Source organism: Myxocyprinus asiaticus, chromosome 39 (assembly GCF_019703515.2).
Source record: "Myxocyprinus asiaticus isolate MX2 ecotype Aquarium Trade chromosome 39, UBuf_Myxa_2, whole genome shotgun sequence".
Lineage (NCBI taxonomy): Eukaryota > Metazoa > Chordata > Actinopteri > Cypriniformes > Catostomidae > Myxocyprinus > Myxocyprinus asiaticus.
In genome coordinates, this window is record NC_059382.1 from 36575882 (window position 1) to 36590636 (window position 14755).

Consider the following 14755-nt stretch of genomic DNA (forward strand, 5'->3'; position numbering starts at 1 on the left):
TCCGCAGCGCTGTTGAGGTCGCCCGGGATGTGAGTGGCTCGCAACGACTTGAGTCGCTACTGACTCCAGAGGAGGAGACGGCGGGCGAGTTGCGACATGCAACGGGAGCGCAAGTCGCCTTGGTGGTTGATGTATGCTACCGTTGCCATGTTGTCCGTCCGGACCAACAGCACGCCATCATCGAGACTGAGTCTAACTCCAACCTGAGAAAAGAGATGCTCTGAACCGAGGAGAGCTTGCTCTTTTCCCAGTTGACCCGAAGCCCCAGTCGGCTGAGGTGCCTGAGCACCGGGTCCCTGTGCGCGCAAAACGAATCCTGAGAGTGAGCTAGGATTAGCCAGTCGTCGAGATAGTTGAGGATGCGGATGCCTTACGGGGCAAGGGCTGCCTCTGCAACTTTCATGAAGATGCGAGGCGACAGGGACAGACTGAAGGGGAGGACCTTGTACTGGTTTAATGGCACAATGTAATAGCATAATTGCACAATGTTAACTGCATTGTTATTACCACTGACTTTTGTGAATAAATCACAATAAGCCTAAATTACATAGAAAGGAGGCATGTTTTCGCTGAAAAGAATGGCAATGACTAAAGAATAGCGCAACATAATTGCGCTATAGCGTAATAGTACAAGGTCATAGTGTAATAGAGCAACATTAATTGTACAAGGCAATTACAGCTGACTTTTGTGAATAAAGTGCAATTTATAACAGGTGTAATTTGCATAGAAAGGAGGCATGTTTGTGCTGCATAGAATGGTAAGGATTACTCCTGGTTAAACTGAATTGCAGGTGGTTATTAACTGTTTAGTGTATTCACTCTTGAGTGTATTAATTGTAAATAATTGTAAGCATTTAATGTCAAACCTTTAACGATGAGCTGGATACTGTGCTCGACAGCCGCCGCTTCGTTGCGGGCAATGCAGGTGTAACTGCCATTATGAATTTCCGACAGATTTGAAATGCGTAAAGAGCTTGTAAAGTCTATGTTGTCGATGGTGACGCCCAAGCTGGCATTGATTGGCCGTCCGTCTTTGTGCCAGGTGATAGACATGGGCAGATCGCCGGATATGACTACACAGGGGATGAAGACACGCTGACCAATGGAAGCGCTCTGAGAGTCCGAATGTTGAATCAGAGGTGGCACTGAGAGAAAGACACAGCACAGAGAGAGCAAGAGATGAACAACAGGAAAAAAAAAATACAGATTCATAAATGGTGAGCTTCAAGGGTGGCTATGGCTATGGAAGCTAATCAATGAATCAGGGGCGGATTTAATGATTTCTGAGGCCCCAAGCAACCAAGACGTGGCCCCATTTTGAAAATTTTTGCTTAAAACATTACATAAAATTTATTTTAAATCATAATTTTTAATTCATCCTATCTACCATTGTACATTCAAAATGTTTAATGAAATAAAAATCTAGTTAAAGATAATTAATGCATGTTTTCCTGTTTTTCCACAATTCAGTAATAAAAAAAGCAATATTTACCTACATAAATTTATAGAAAACCTTTTTTTTTCTTTTTTTTTTTTTTTAACAGGGTGTGCAAAACCTACTACTTCACCCAGTAACATTTTGGAATTCAGTTGTTATTTATTAATTTTATAACCCAACAATTATTTATTGTTGTCCAGTTTGCCATTATAATATGATACAGTATTATTATTACTTTGAGGATTGTTGTATACAATAGTAATATATTCATGTCTTATTTACTTTACTTTCACCTGGAGCTTATATTCCGACGCTGAGGCTGTATTTTATGTAAGCATTGTAGGCAACATTCGTAACTAACAATAAACATACAAAGCACGGCGGCCCCTCAGCACACTAGAGCAGAAGAAAAAAAAAAACATTGCCGTTTATCAAGCGCTTGAAACTTTGCTTGTTGCAGAACAATCTGGAATAAGGTTAAACATTGTAACAGTCCCCTCTTTGCAACCTGAACTTGTTCAGAACGTTAAATCTTTGTTCAACTACAGAACGCAGGTGTCTCGGCGTGCATTTTTTATTAACTTGACACAGTGTCTAAAAATGTGCCAGTCCTCCGTGAGACACTGAAGAAACAGCGAGACGCGGTGCACCAGGTATGGACGTTCGTCCAGCATGTTTAAACTGGAAAACAATAGCAAAACAGAGCAGACACAGGCAAAAACACGTTCGGTGTGAACAGCCCCTAACTCATCCATTCGCGCGTATCGCGTATCTGTGAGTGAGAGCGCATGCGCGAAACAAGTTCAGACGGCCTATGTATTTTTTCATTAATTACTGTAAACCAGAACCCTACTTTAAAAAACTCACCTGTCCCGACCCCAGCGGCTTCTAACATGAACCGCTCCAAGAACGCTGACAATAGAGTATTCACGCGTGTACCCAGAACATCATGTCATATATATATATATATATATATATATATATTTATACAAAATTTGACAGTTTTAGGGGCCTTTCAGTCTGATCGCATTCCAGCACTAAACAAAGATAGTCACAGTGCAACGAATACAACTGAACGCAGGTGTTGTAAGACCTGTTTGTCCTTCTTGACCTTTTGACCTCTAGTGTGTGAGACGTTGAAGAAAACGGCGCAACGGTCAAAGACGAACATCTAGCGCATGGTTGCAAAACAGTGCAGAAACAGTAGATTTATAAATACATTTGGTGTAAACAGTCCCTTACTGTTTTATTCTACGCTCACAGGATGTCAAATTAAATTTCAATAGAATTGAAAATGTTTCTTTTTAGGTTTTACAATCTAACAATATCTAACAATATATAATATAATATAATATAATATAATATAATATAATATATACAGTATATACTGTGTACACATTATACAGTTTATACGCGGTTCGGGACCGGACCCTGTTTGGTTTCACCCGGACTGCGAGGCATCATGACAACGGTTGCCCCATCTTACCGGTTTTGTAGTTTAAGTGAGCAATGTGTCAAAACTACGGAGCTGTACACAACACGCTAATGAATATTTTTCTCTAGCGAACTAACGTGCTTCATTCCCGCTCCCAGCTCGTTGCTTTTTTCTCCCTGCTATAGACATAATGTGCCTGATAAGTAGAGTTGCAGGCGCGGTTATTTTAACAACAGTAGCGGAGACATGGTGAGCAGCAATATAGATGGATACTAGCATCTTTCTTCTAAACACATTGCAGAAAACAAGAATGAAGCAAAGTGAAACTATCTTCAGCTGTCTGATAGCCTATATGACTCCGAAGGTTCAGCTAAGGCAGGTTTGTGACAGGACAAGTTAACGTGGCACCTATAAAAAAATTTCTCCCCCGTCTAAATTTAGCTTCATTAATCAGTGTGTTACAATCCTTTCATAATAAACAAACTGATTTTTGTTCTAATTTTGTGAAAATGAATAAAAGATGTCATCATCTCTGGCACAGATGACAAATAAAGACAACCAAAACTTAAAGTTAAACAAAAGTTATCCTAGTAGAGTTCTCTGCTTTTGAGAATATTTCCATTATTTCATAGTCAGCCTATTTATACCTAGAGCCTATATACCTATATATAGCAAACAGTATTTTTATGCTGCACTGTTATGTAAAATGTTTGTTGATATTAATAGATTGTCACTTTAAGGAATATATAAAAATGGTCCATTTAGACTTAAATTCAATAAATTGTCTTTCAGGGGACACCCCTGAACCCCCAAACAGTTTTTTTTTGTTTATCTGTCAAAAGGCCTCCTATGTCCCATACATAGGTATATATTCTGAATGTAAAAAATATATTCAAACACTGTCATTCAGCTTAAAAACAAACTGTTGATTTTATCTTTTAATATTCATATCCAGTTGCCCTCGACTGATGAACTCTATGAAATATTTTTATGTTTTTGTAGAAAAAAATAAAATAAATATATATATACAGTATATATGTAATGGGTTACGCTGGGAATTCTGGGAACGCCCAATTACTGTTTTTTACTGTAATTTTAACAACAATTTACCGTAAAAAGTAAATATACTCTCTTGTTAAACGTAATATAAATTTTGACCATTAATTATACGGGAAAATCATACTTTTTGCATCTAAATATTTTTTATTTAGTAAAACTACATGCACTGTCTTTTTAAATATATTAAAACATTTTTACGTATATTTTACGGTAACTACTCGTTAACCAATTTACGTTTTTTTTTTTTACCCTAGCATATTTGCAGTCTTTTACCGTTAAAATTATGGAATTATTTTACAGTGTAATCTGTCACAAATTTGCTTAAATTTGATTACTGACCTAATAATAGTGCAGAATCTTAAACATTTATTTTGCATTTTACTTCACTTTTTGTGAAGAGTGGTTATTGCCTTGAAAACATCTCAGATGTGGGCCGGCAGACAGAACATATGTGATCACACATGTACAATTATGTGTGATTTGCAATAATAAAGCTCCATTCTGCCTGCACAACGAGTCATTACGGCTCCAAATGCAGATATTTCACAGAGGAGGAGGCATAATGTGAACTAATAAGGGGAGAAACAGGGCAAAGACAGACAAAATAAAGACTACAAATGGGTTCTTTCGTCTCCCAGTAAATTCGGCATAATGCGTTCTCTGGGGTCTTTGCAATCGTGGTGCTAGTCAGCCTGTCACGTTTGAGAATTAATGAGTTAAAATTACATTGAAATAAAGCAGCACTTCAGCGCTTATTTAATTCACAACAAAATGGGCATAATGAACTCTGGGGAATCCCCTTGCATGCTTCAGAATTTTAAGCATGAATGGAGTAAATTAGCTAACTCAATCACATCAGCTTTTTTCTGTCATTATGACTCTCAGCTCACCAAAAAATAAGCTTGCTTGGTTATTACATAACAGCAGGATCAAATATTTCCCAGTTAATTTAACCATTTCACTTTAACAACATAAATCTGTATTGTCATAGATTCTTCTAAAAACTGTATGAGGTAATAGATTCTGCACTCGCTTCATGTTGGAATTATCACAATTCCGTTGATGACATCTTCGAAGAACTCGTGAATAAAAGTTGGAAATTGAAACCTGAAATTTATAATAGCTCCAACTTCTCCCATTTGCCCATTGTAACGTCATGTAAAAAATATGTCTGCAATCATACTCTAGAATTTTGAAGAAAATGTGAGTGGTGTTGTTGGCAGTTGCCAAGATGTTGCTATGCGGTTGTTAAGGTGTTCTGGGTGGTACAGTAATTGCTTACTGGCCCAAAAAAGCCGACCCCCAAGTCTCCATGATATTCTGGTCACAAGATATTGCTTGTTTTTATATTTTTATATATATATATATACAGTAGGTCTACGGGACTTTTCTGCTCGTTATATCGCCCACCGGGTGACTATAGCATTCCTGTTCATAGCATAGTGGTGCTGGACAAGTTACACACACAAAGTTTAATCTTTCAGTTAGTCAGATACACAAGGGGATTTGCATGATCGGCATTAAAAATAACCAGCCTGATCTCACAGTGAAATCAGAAGGAGTAGGTCGACTTTTCAGGGTGTAATACAGTGACAAGGAATGCATATTTTATGGACTCTACCCCACAACCCAAACCTAAACCTAACCATTTGTGGAGTAAAAATGAAATGTTAAGGGGGAAAGTGCAACCTTTGAATCACACTCTCCACTGATTAAGCAAATGCAATTATTGCAATTACTGGGTCTCTCATGCTACTGATGCAATGTGCTCTCGGTCGAGCCACGTGGGAAGTTAAACTGAACCGATGCAAAAGTAAGTCAGCATGCTGTTGCCGATCCTAGGGTACCGGAACTTTCAGAAACAGCATGCCGACTTCCTGTGTGATCATGTTGAAATAACACAGTTATTTTGCTTGTAATAGTAATAGGTGACAACTATATACATAGCCTTACCTTTCACTGTCACATGGACACTCCTGTGAATTTGTTTCTCTGGGTCGACTAGCACATAGCATGTGTACTCTCCCTCATCGGAGTTCTGCACGTTGGACAGCTTCAGAGTGCCGTTGCTCTCAAAGGCACGTTGGCGATGATTGAACGGGAGCAGATTGGAATCCTTATACCACTTAATAGAGTAGTACGGGTAACCAATGATGTGACAGTGAATGTATGTGTCTCTCCCAGCAATTGCAGTGACATTTTTCATTGGTCGAATACTGGCAGGACCTGTTGTGATTAAGAGACATCAGTATACAAAACCCCTTAAAGTCATGTGATAGGCCTATGTAGTGCATGTCAATATATATTTGTTTTTTTTTAACTACTAGCTAATCATTCTGAATAAATACACAGAAAATAACAAATAATCCTATTACGGTGTTCCTAAGCAGTGAGGCTTCCCTAAAGAATTATAAAGGATCAGAAAGTCTTCTGAAGGATTTTAACATTCTATAATTATTATTAAATTTGTAAATCAGTAAAGATGGAAATTCACTAAGAATTAATTGTGCCCGCTGATAGCTTAATTTTTTTCTACACACTTGTTTTATCACCTGATTCACTAAAGGAATGATGCCAATCAGGTAACTGCACAAACATGCTAAAATACCTGTGCTAAATGCAAAATTCATGCTTTAGTTCTCCATTTTGTAGGCCATTTCTGAGTGCAAGGTTGCAAAGGATGCAGCTGGCTATCACAGTCTAGCATACTTAACTAGGACTGTACAACATCACTCCACCACTGTGATCCAGCACCTGAATCGGCTCTTTTAAAATGTGGAATAGCTTATAAGTCCAGCTATAATGCTCTTTTCTATCATTTGATCATCATTTACTGCTGCCATGATCAATACAGAATGCACACAATCAAACAAAAATGTAATTTAGGGCTGTCGATTTAATGTGTTAATTCAGTGCAATTAATTATATAAAACATAATGGGACAGATTAAACAGTTGTGTCACTTCTGTGCATGGTATTTCAGCACAAAAACCTGCATTTTATTCACTAACCACACACAATCTATTTTAGCAGGCACAATCAGCACTGAAATTGTGCTGCGTCATGAGTATTTAAATGAAGTCATTATTATTCCTTTCCACGCAAACACGCCTCCTTTGTATGTAAATTAGGCTCATTGAAGATTGCACTTCATTTGCAAAAACTGCCTGGAGAAATTTAGATTGCGCTATTACTGCAAAATGAAAGTAGGCGGTAAAATGTATTTTATTTAAAGAGATGTATGTGAACATTTTCAACTGATCATATCAGCAGTAATTAATCAGATGATCATCAAATGATGGAGAAGAGCTTTATAACCTGGCATATATCCAGATGCATGGTGTCGTCAAGAAAACGTTCTGCATGTTTTTTGTTTGTTTTTGTTTTTTTGGATTTTTCTCCCCTTTTCTCCCCAGTTTGGAATGCCCAATTCCCAATGCGCTCTAAGTCCTCATGGTGGTGTAGTGGCTCGCCTCAATCTGGGTGGCGGAGGACGAATCTCAGTTGCCTCCGCATCTGAGACACGTATCTTATCACGTGACTTGTTGAGCGCGTTACCACGGATACCTAGCACGTGTGGAGGCTTCATGCTATTCTCCACGGCATCCACGCACAACTCACCATGTGCCCCACCGAGAGCGAGAACCACATTATAGCGACCACGAGGAGGTTAACCCAGTGTGACTCTACCCACCTTAGCAACCGGGCCAATTGGTTGCTTTGATAGCCTGACTGGGGTCACTCAGCAGGCCCTGGATTTGAACTTGTGACTCCAGGTGTGGTAGTCAATGTCTTTACTTGCTGAGCTACCCAGGCCCCCCGTTCTGATGTTTAAGAGATGATCCAGGTGTCTGAATTAAAGTGATGCTGTAAAGTCTCGGCAGGGTGTGTCAAATATGGTGGTCTGCAGTATCCTCTGCTATATAGTGCTCAGAATCGGACCGCAAGATCAGAATTGTACTTGGAAATTGCATTCAGCAGCGGTTTTGTAGGCGCGTTTGCGCTGTTGCCTTATCAGCATAATTTCAGTAGTGAATCAGGCGCAGAGAGTACGTGCCAAAAAACAGCGCTTTTACTGCCCTCTATTCAATATGTTTAAAATTGATGCAATTAATTATGCCCTCAGACAGTAATAAGGAATCTTCCTACCATCTGAGCAATTCAAGCTTGAAGAACTGTACCACCTTCATGTTTTTGCAAATGCCAGTCAGCAGGGGGCAGTAAGCACAACTACAGCTGTACAGGCAATGCGCAGCTGTACATGCAACAAATCACACTTACTGACAGCAGTCAGCACAAGATTAGAATGTTCTTGCATTCAAACACTGCTGGACGGAGTGCAACTCCGACTGAAGGGGTCTCAAGACGTGTTTTAAGTTTTAAACTGCGATTAAAGTGACACAGTCTGTTGTAAAAATGCTGTTTATGACATGATGCATCTAAAGTGAAATGCTTAAAAAAGCATCCTTCTGACGCATGTGTACAGAGACACATCCTTTGAAAAATCCATATAATAAGTTTACATCGGACAGACTGACGAATTCAATTGCAAAATGGATTGCTGTGGACTGTAGACCAATAATAGACTTACTGTATGTTCAATTATATTATATTTCTAAAGCCACTTTTTGTATTGTCTAATCAATTATTTACTCGTCTGCCACAATAATGTAATGTATTTTAATCATCTGAATTATAATATTTTTTTCTAATAATTATTTTTATAATTATTTAAATATAATTATAACTATTTAATCTTTATATATTGACTTATTTTTATTTGGGGGGGGGCGGGGGCTTTTCTCTGCAAATATTGATAGAGTATATACGATCAACTGCCATTTATTTAATTAATTAAATGGTGTATCATTTAATTAATTTGCTAAAAAAATACGTTGACAGCCCTAATTTAAATAAAATTTAATTTAGTGTCTACTTTCTGTAGGCTGTAGTAGCACAAGATTTGCGTAAAATGAATCACTGACTTTATTTAGGAGGCTGCACTGCAATGAAAACTTAACAATGCTTTAAAAACTTTAGTCTTCTGACTAAAATCTCAATGAAGACATGGAAAACAAAATCAGAATCTTGTCAAACACAGAAATGGTTGTGTGCGGTAATTGTGTGGTGTGGGTGTGTTTTTGAGGAGCTGATCTGACAAGCACCTCTTACGTTTATTCGAGCCTGGTACGAGACCGATCCCGCGGAGTTGTTGCAGGTGCAGCGGTAGACGCCGCCGTCGCTGACCTGTGTATGTGACACATTCAGGTAGCTGAGCACATGGCCTTCCGTGGTGATGATGCGATCCATGCGATGGTTGCTGTCTTTGATGACAGGGTCGTCGTCCAGGGTCCAAGTGACCGTGGGGAGGGGGGTTCCCTTCACGTGACACACCAGAGAGATAGGCTCGTTCGGACTCACCACTTTCTCACTGAAAGCGGAGAGAATCTTTGGTGTCCCATCTAGAAAAAATGGAAGACATTGATAAAACACATTAAGCCACAAATTCTATATCAGCTCTTACCTTAGGCTGTTTTCTTCAAAATTAGCCATTTTCTACTTGTCAGTGAGCTTGCTTGAGAAAATGGTCCAATGCTATGTCTATGTCTAGCAAAAAAAATAAATAAATGATATAAAAGTCATTTGCAGACCTGGCACCATATTTTCCTGGCTAACGATGATGAAATATTATAATTGCAAAGATAAGAATCTAAATTTTCCAACAACACCTTGATTAAGCTTCTAGTCTACTCAGAGGCTGAGAAATTCAGCAAAACATTGGGGAACATACTTGCGATCACAAAATAGACTGCATGCGTGTGGACGAGCACATGGTGAGTGCTCAGCTGCATTAGAGTGCCACCTGCATTTCAGATCTGTATATTTTAATAGAAGGTGATAGAGGAAATTGTATTTTTCCTAGAACTTGCTGCCATCTAATGGAATGAAGTAACACTTTGTTGGGCTTGAGCAGCCATGCAGAAACACGTTCCATATGACAAACAGACCTAAAGCAGACTCCTCAGTGGAATGGACCACCTGAACTACCTAAAATCTGGGACAATCCAGCATACATGAGATAAAAGGGCAGCTGTACAAACGCAATGTTATACCAACAGGGGTAGATCTGAGGTAAGCCCAACAATCACAAAGTTTAACCTGATTGAAACTTTTAAAATATGTGTTATGACTTGCAATCACTTTTATAACTGACAAATTGATGATTATGATCTTTAATCTTGTATTATCCAGGTTGAAATAGTTAGTTAACTTATATTCAGAGCAAATATATTGTGTCTGATATGTAAAAGTTTGACTTTCCATGAGGAGAATTTGGGGTTAATTAATTTTCTTGATATATTCTGTTGTACTTAAGATATAAAGTTCATGACTAAAATATAAAATGTTTGAGCAGAAAACTGAAAGATCTCAGGACAAAGGGTCATAAATTAATTATCTTGAGGGGAGGAGATGACCACATGCTATCTCAAAAGATGCTTAGAGCCTCTTTAGAGTGTGACCAAACAGAATGGGTTAAAAGACCAGCCTTGACAACCTTAGGCACCTCTTCTCACACACTTTTGACTTCTTGAGTTATCAAGTTTCCGAGGAGTCCCGAGATATCCCTTGTGGGAGTCCCTGCTTCCGAGGCTCTGCCTGGTAATTCCATCACCCCTCCGGCATCCACGATCCTCAATAGAATTCCAAAACATCGATGCAACAGACAAAGACCTTCTACGGACCCAGCCAAAGAACCAAAGCAACGAAACACAACTTACGCAAGTACAAACTTCCAAACTTTTGCTGAAACTGCTGGTGTTTCATTAGATAATTTAGTAACGAATCTCAGATCGAGGCGCATTTAATGAAGTATTGATGGTTCTGAAGTCTTGGTCTATAGACTCCATTAAGTTAATTTTTCTGTTACAGATCATTTCCATTCATCTTCTGTTAAAGCCCACTTACCAACCTGTGCTTATGTTTGTCTATGTGTGTTGGTTTAGTTTTATGTTGTAGACTGTGTTTTTGAGAAATTCATATCAGTCTCTTGAAATCTGCTAAGCCTAAAAGCTGCGTGCTCATAAACAGTATTTCAATCTATTTGTGATATTATTTTCAATGGCCATGAAAGTAGTATTACTGTAAGAATTAACCGTACATTCCAATCAACTCATCGCTGGCCGAAGACTTTGATCGGATGTAATCATTAATTATTTTAATATTCCCTGAATTAATTGTTAATTCCCTTATTGACCTAAATTCCTTGCATTAATGGTTGGAGAATGCTGCAGGTATAAGCTAAAAACCATAAGCTAAAATGAATGTTGGCAGTTGTAAAAATACCCTGTCACAAGGTCACTAATTCCCTACAACTTTTTGCAGAGCAAACAGAGCCTGAATCACAGGCTTTAAAGAGAGGATTAAACAAAATAATACATTTTGTTTATGATGAGATTGTTAACATATACAATTTATGATTTATTGGAATCTTTTTTATTTTTTATTTTTATTTTGTGGGTTTCCTGTAAAATTAGATCAGCATTCAGCAAGTAGTCCACTGTATGTGTGTAAGATGAGCTATTGGGTATGCAGGCGGCAGCCAAAAAATGCATAAGAGTTGAAGAGTTCAAAATGATAGTTCACCCAAAAATGAAAATCCTCTCATTATTTACTCACCCTCATGATATCCAAGGTGTGTATGACTTTCTTTCTTCACCAGAACACATTAGAAGATAAATAGAATAATAACTCAGCTCAGTAGGTCCTTAAAATGCAAGTGAATGGAGATTTCTCTTTTGATGCTCCAAAAATCACAGACAGTCAGCATAAACGTCATCCAAACGATACCAGCTGTTAAATTTATGTTTTCTAAAGCGACACTATTGCTTTTGGTGTGAAAATGATAAATATTTAAGTTTTTAACTCAAAATAATTTTTCCGTTCTGCAGCGGTATGCACGTGTTGTAATCACATTGGCATTTGAAACACTCGAGATTTGACACACGTGTGAAGGGGGAATGCTGTACAATATCTTGGTTGGTTTTGGTTTAGATCTGTATTGATCTGTTTCTTTACTCACAATGGTGCATTTGTGTGCTCATCCTGGATGTCTCAACCGAGTGGAGAACGTGAGATTACATCTGTATCCATGGCAATGCAAGCATGTCATACGAGAGACTGCTTGGACTCCACCCTCTCGTGAAGTGTTGGATTATAGTTAAAAAGTACTTATGTATCTTTTTTTTACACCAAAAGCAATCAAGTCGCTTTAGTAGAAAATATTTTAACCGCTGGAGTCGTATCGATAATGTTTATGCTGGCTGTCTGTGATTTTTGGAGCTTCAAAAGAGAAATCTCCATTCACTTGCATTTTAAAGACCTACTGAGCACAGATATTTTTCTATTTTTCTTCAAATGGGTTCTGGTGAAGAAAGAAAGTCATACACACCTGGGATATCATTGTAAATATTGAGAGAATTTTCATTTTTGGGTGAACTATCCCTTTAATGTACAGAAACAACTTCAAGCCATTCGTAGGTTGACTTTCCGAAGAATGTAAAAATGGTTACATGGTCTGACATGTCAACTTATGGCTCCAAAATGGTGTGAGTTTGGGGCAGGACTACCTGTCTGGAACAATCATTATTTTGGCTGTACTGTTTGTTGATGCGTGTTTTTAAAGATTTATACACACATAATACACTACTCCCCAAAATCCAGTGTACTTTCAAGACTTCAATGACAACAGGAGAGTCAATTTAAGTGTTCCCTATCTGTCACTCACTCGACGTTGTGTCGATGTAGTGATACTAGGGGTCACTCTTGGGAGCCTGAGACACCTCTGGTCTTTGATAAAAGGCCAATGAGAATTGGCGAGTGGTATTTGCATGCCACTCCCCCGGACATACGGGTATAAAAAGAGCTGGTATGCAACCACTCATTCAGATTTTCTCTTCGGAGCCGAACGGTCATGCTCACGACTGTTCATTCACCTCTGCTGGATCTGACGGCGCATTTCAGCGGCTTCTCCCTCCTCTGCACTGGTGCACTGCAGAGAACGCCCCTGGGCGCTTCGGCAGAAAAAAGAGAGTATATTTTCCTGAAAGAGTATATTTCTCTAAAAGAGCAGCACACACAGAATGTCTTTTTAAAGACGCGTCTTTTTAAAGATGCCTTTCCGATTGTGTGTTATTCCTGGTTGCGCTCGTTACCTCTCAACTTCAGATGGTCACGATCGCTGTCTTTCGTGTCTGGGCGCGACCCACACGGAGACAGCATTCGTGGATGGTTCATGTTTTCACTGCGAGAACATGACCATGGCAACATTGTGGTTGCAGCTTACTTTCGTGAGAAAGCAAGCCACCCCAGCGGCTCCCCGCCTTGGTCCTTCTACCTACAGGTTTGAGGCCAGCGCGGTTAGCACTGGGGGTGATTTGGGGACCCCAATGGGTATCCCCCCGTGGACCTCCCATTCCCCAGCACGCTTGTCTGCCCCAATCGGGCTTCCAGATGAGTCCGCTGGCTCGTCTCACGGCGAGTTCGACCTCTCGTTCGTAGCCCGCGAAGCTGATGAGCTCTCAAGCGCAGCATCAGAGAGCGGGCTTGTCCAGTCGGATGCAGAAGACTCAGCTGGGCTCCCCCCTTCGGGGACGATCACCCAGTCACAGGCTGATGCAGAGATGATGGACATGCTTTCCCGGGTGGCCGCGAGCATCGGGCTAGTGTGGAACCCTCCGCTCTCCCCTGAAACCTCGCGGCTCGATGATTGGTTCCTTGGCTCTCGGCGCCGCTCAAAGCAGCCGCGCCCCGCTCCAGTGCCTTTCTTCCCGGAAGTGCACAAGGAGCTGACAAAATCGTGAGAGGCACCTTTTACTGCCCGGTCCCGATTTCTCAGTTCCCACGCCCTCACTACCCTTGATGGCGGGACGACCAGAGGCTATACGGCGATTCCCCCGGTGGATGCACCTATGCCCGCAGAGTTCCGCCACCTGGCGCGGACGCCCAAAGCTCCTGTCCAAGCCTGTAGGTTCACGTCATCCCTGATGGCCAAAGCCTACATCGCTGCTGGACAAGCCACCTCTGCCCTGCACGCCATGGCTCTCCTGCAGGTCCACCAAGCCAAGGCGCTAAAAGAACTGCACGAGGGTAGTTCCACCCCAGATCTGATGCAGGAACTGAGCTCGGCAACTGACCTCACTCTCCGAGCGACGAAGGTCATGGCGCGGTCTCTCGGGCGGACGATGTCCACATTAGTGGTCCAGGAGCACCACCTTTGGCTCAACCTGGTTGAGATGGGTGAGGCCGACAAGACACGGTTCCTTGCTGCCCCATCTCCCAGGCTGGCCTATTCAGCGACACCGTCGAGGACTTTGCCCAGCAGTTCTCGACGGTGAAGCAGCAGATGGAGGCTATCTGGCATATCCTGCCCCGGCGTGTCTCAAGATCCTGCACCCCTTCTGATCATCGCCAAGGGTGTCCCCCTGTGGTGACTGCACCGGCTCCGCCGCAGCCCGCCCCTTCGGCCTGGCCCCGGCGTGGAGCCCACCGCAGGAAGCAGACGCCACCCATCTCATGGCCGGCCGCCAAGAACCCACGAAAGGCTTCAAAGCGCCCCTGAGACGGGTGACAAATGGGTCTCTGAGTAGCTCTTTGTCTGCTTTAGTGCACAGCGGAAAGGAAGCGCTGTCTCCAAGCAAAGCCTCGCCCACTGGCTCATTGACGCCATAGATATGGCATATCACGCCCAGGGCATGCCGCCCCCGGTAGGGCTACGAGCCCATTCTACCAGGGGTGTAGCGGCCTCCTGGGCCCTGGCCAGGGGT

At 41.0% G+C, this 14755-nt stretch overlaps 1 protein-coding gene across 2 annotated transcripts in view; it reads right to left on the reverse strand.

Moving 5' to 3' along the window:
• The window catches only part of dscamb (Down syndrome cell adhesion molecule b), a 264610-nt gene that overhangs the window by 85057 nt on the left and 164798 nt on the right, over positions 1–14755 (reverse strand). For both annotated transcript variants that reach the window (XM_051678499.1, XM_051678498.1), the window contains exons 7-9: positions 9098–9394; positions 5886–6158; positions 867–1145 (exon numbers count right to left, since the gene is read on the reverse strand). In XM_051678499.1, coding sequence (XP_051534459.1) covers positions 867–1145; positions 5886–6158; positions 9098–9394 — 849 coding nt within the window. The remainder of the gene's footprint in view (positions 1–866; positions 1146–5885; positions 6159–9097; positions 9395–14755) is intronic.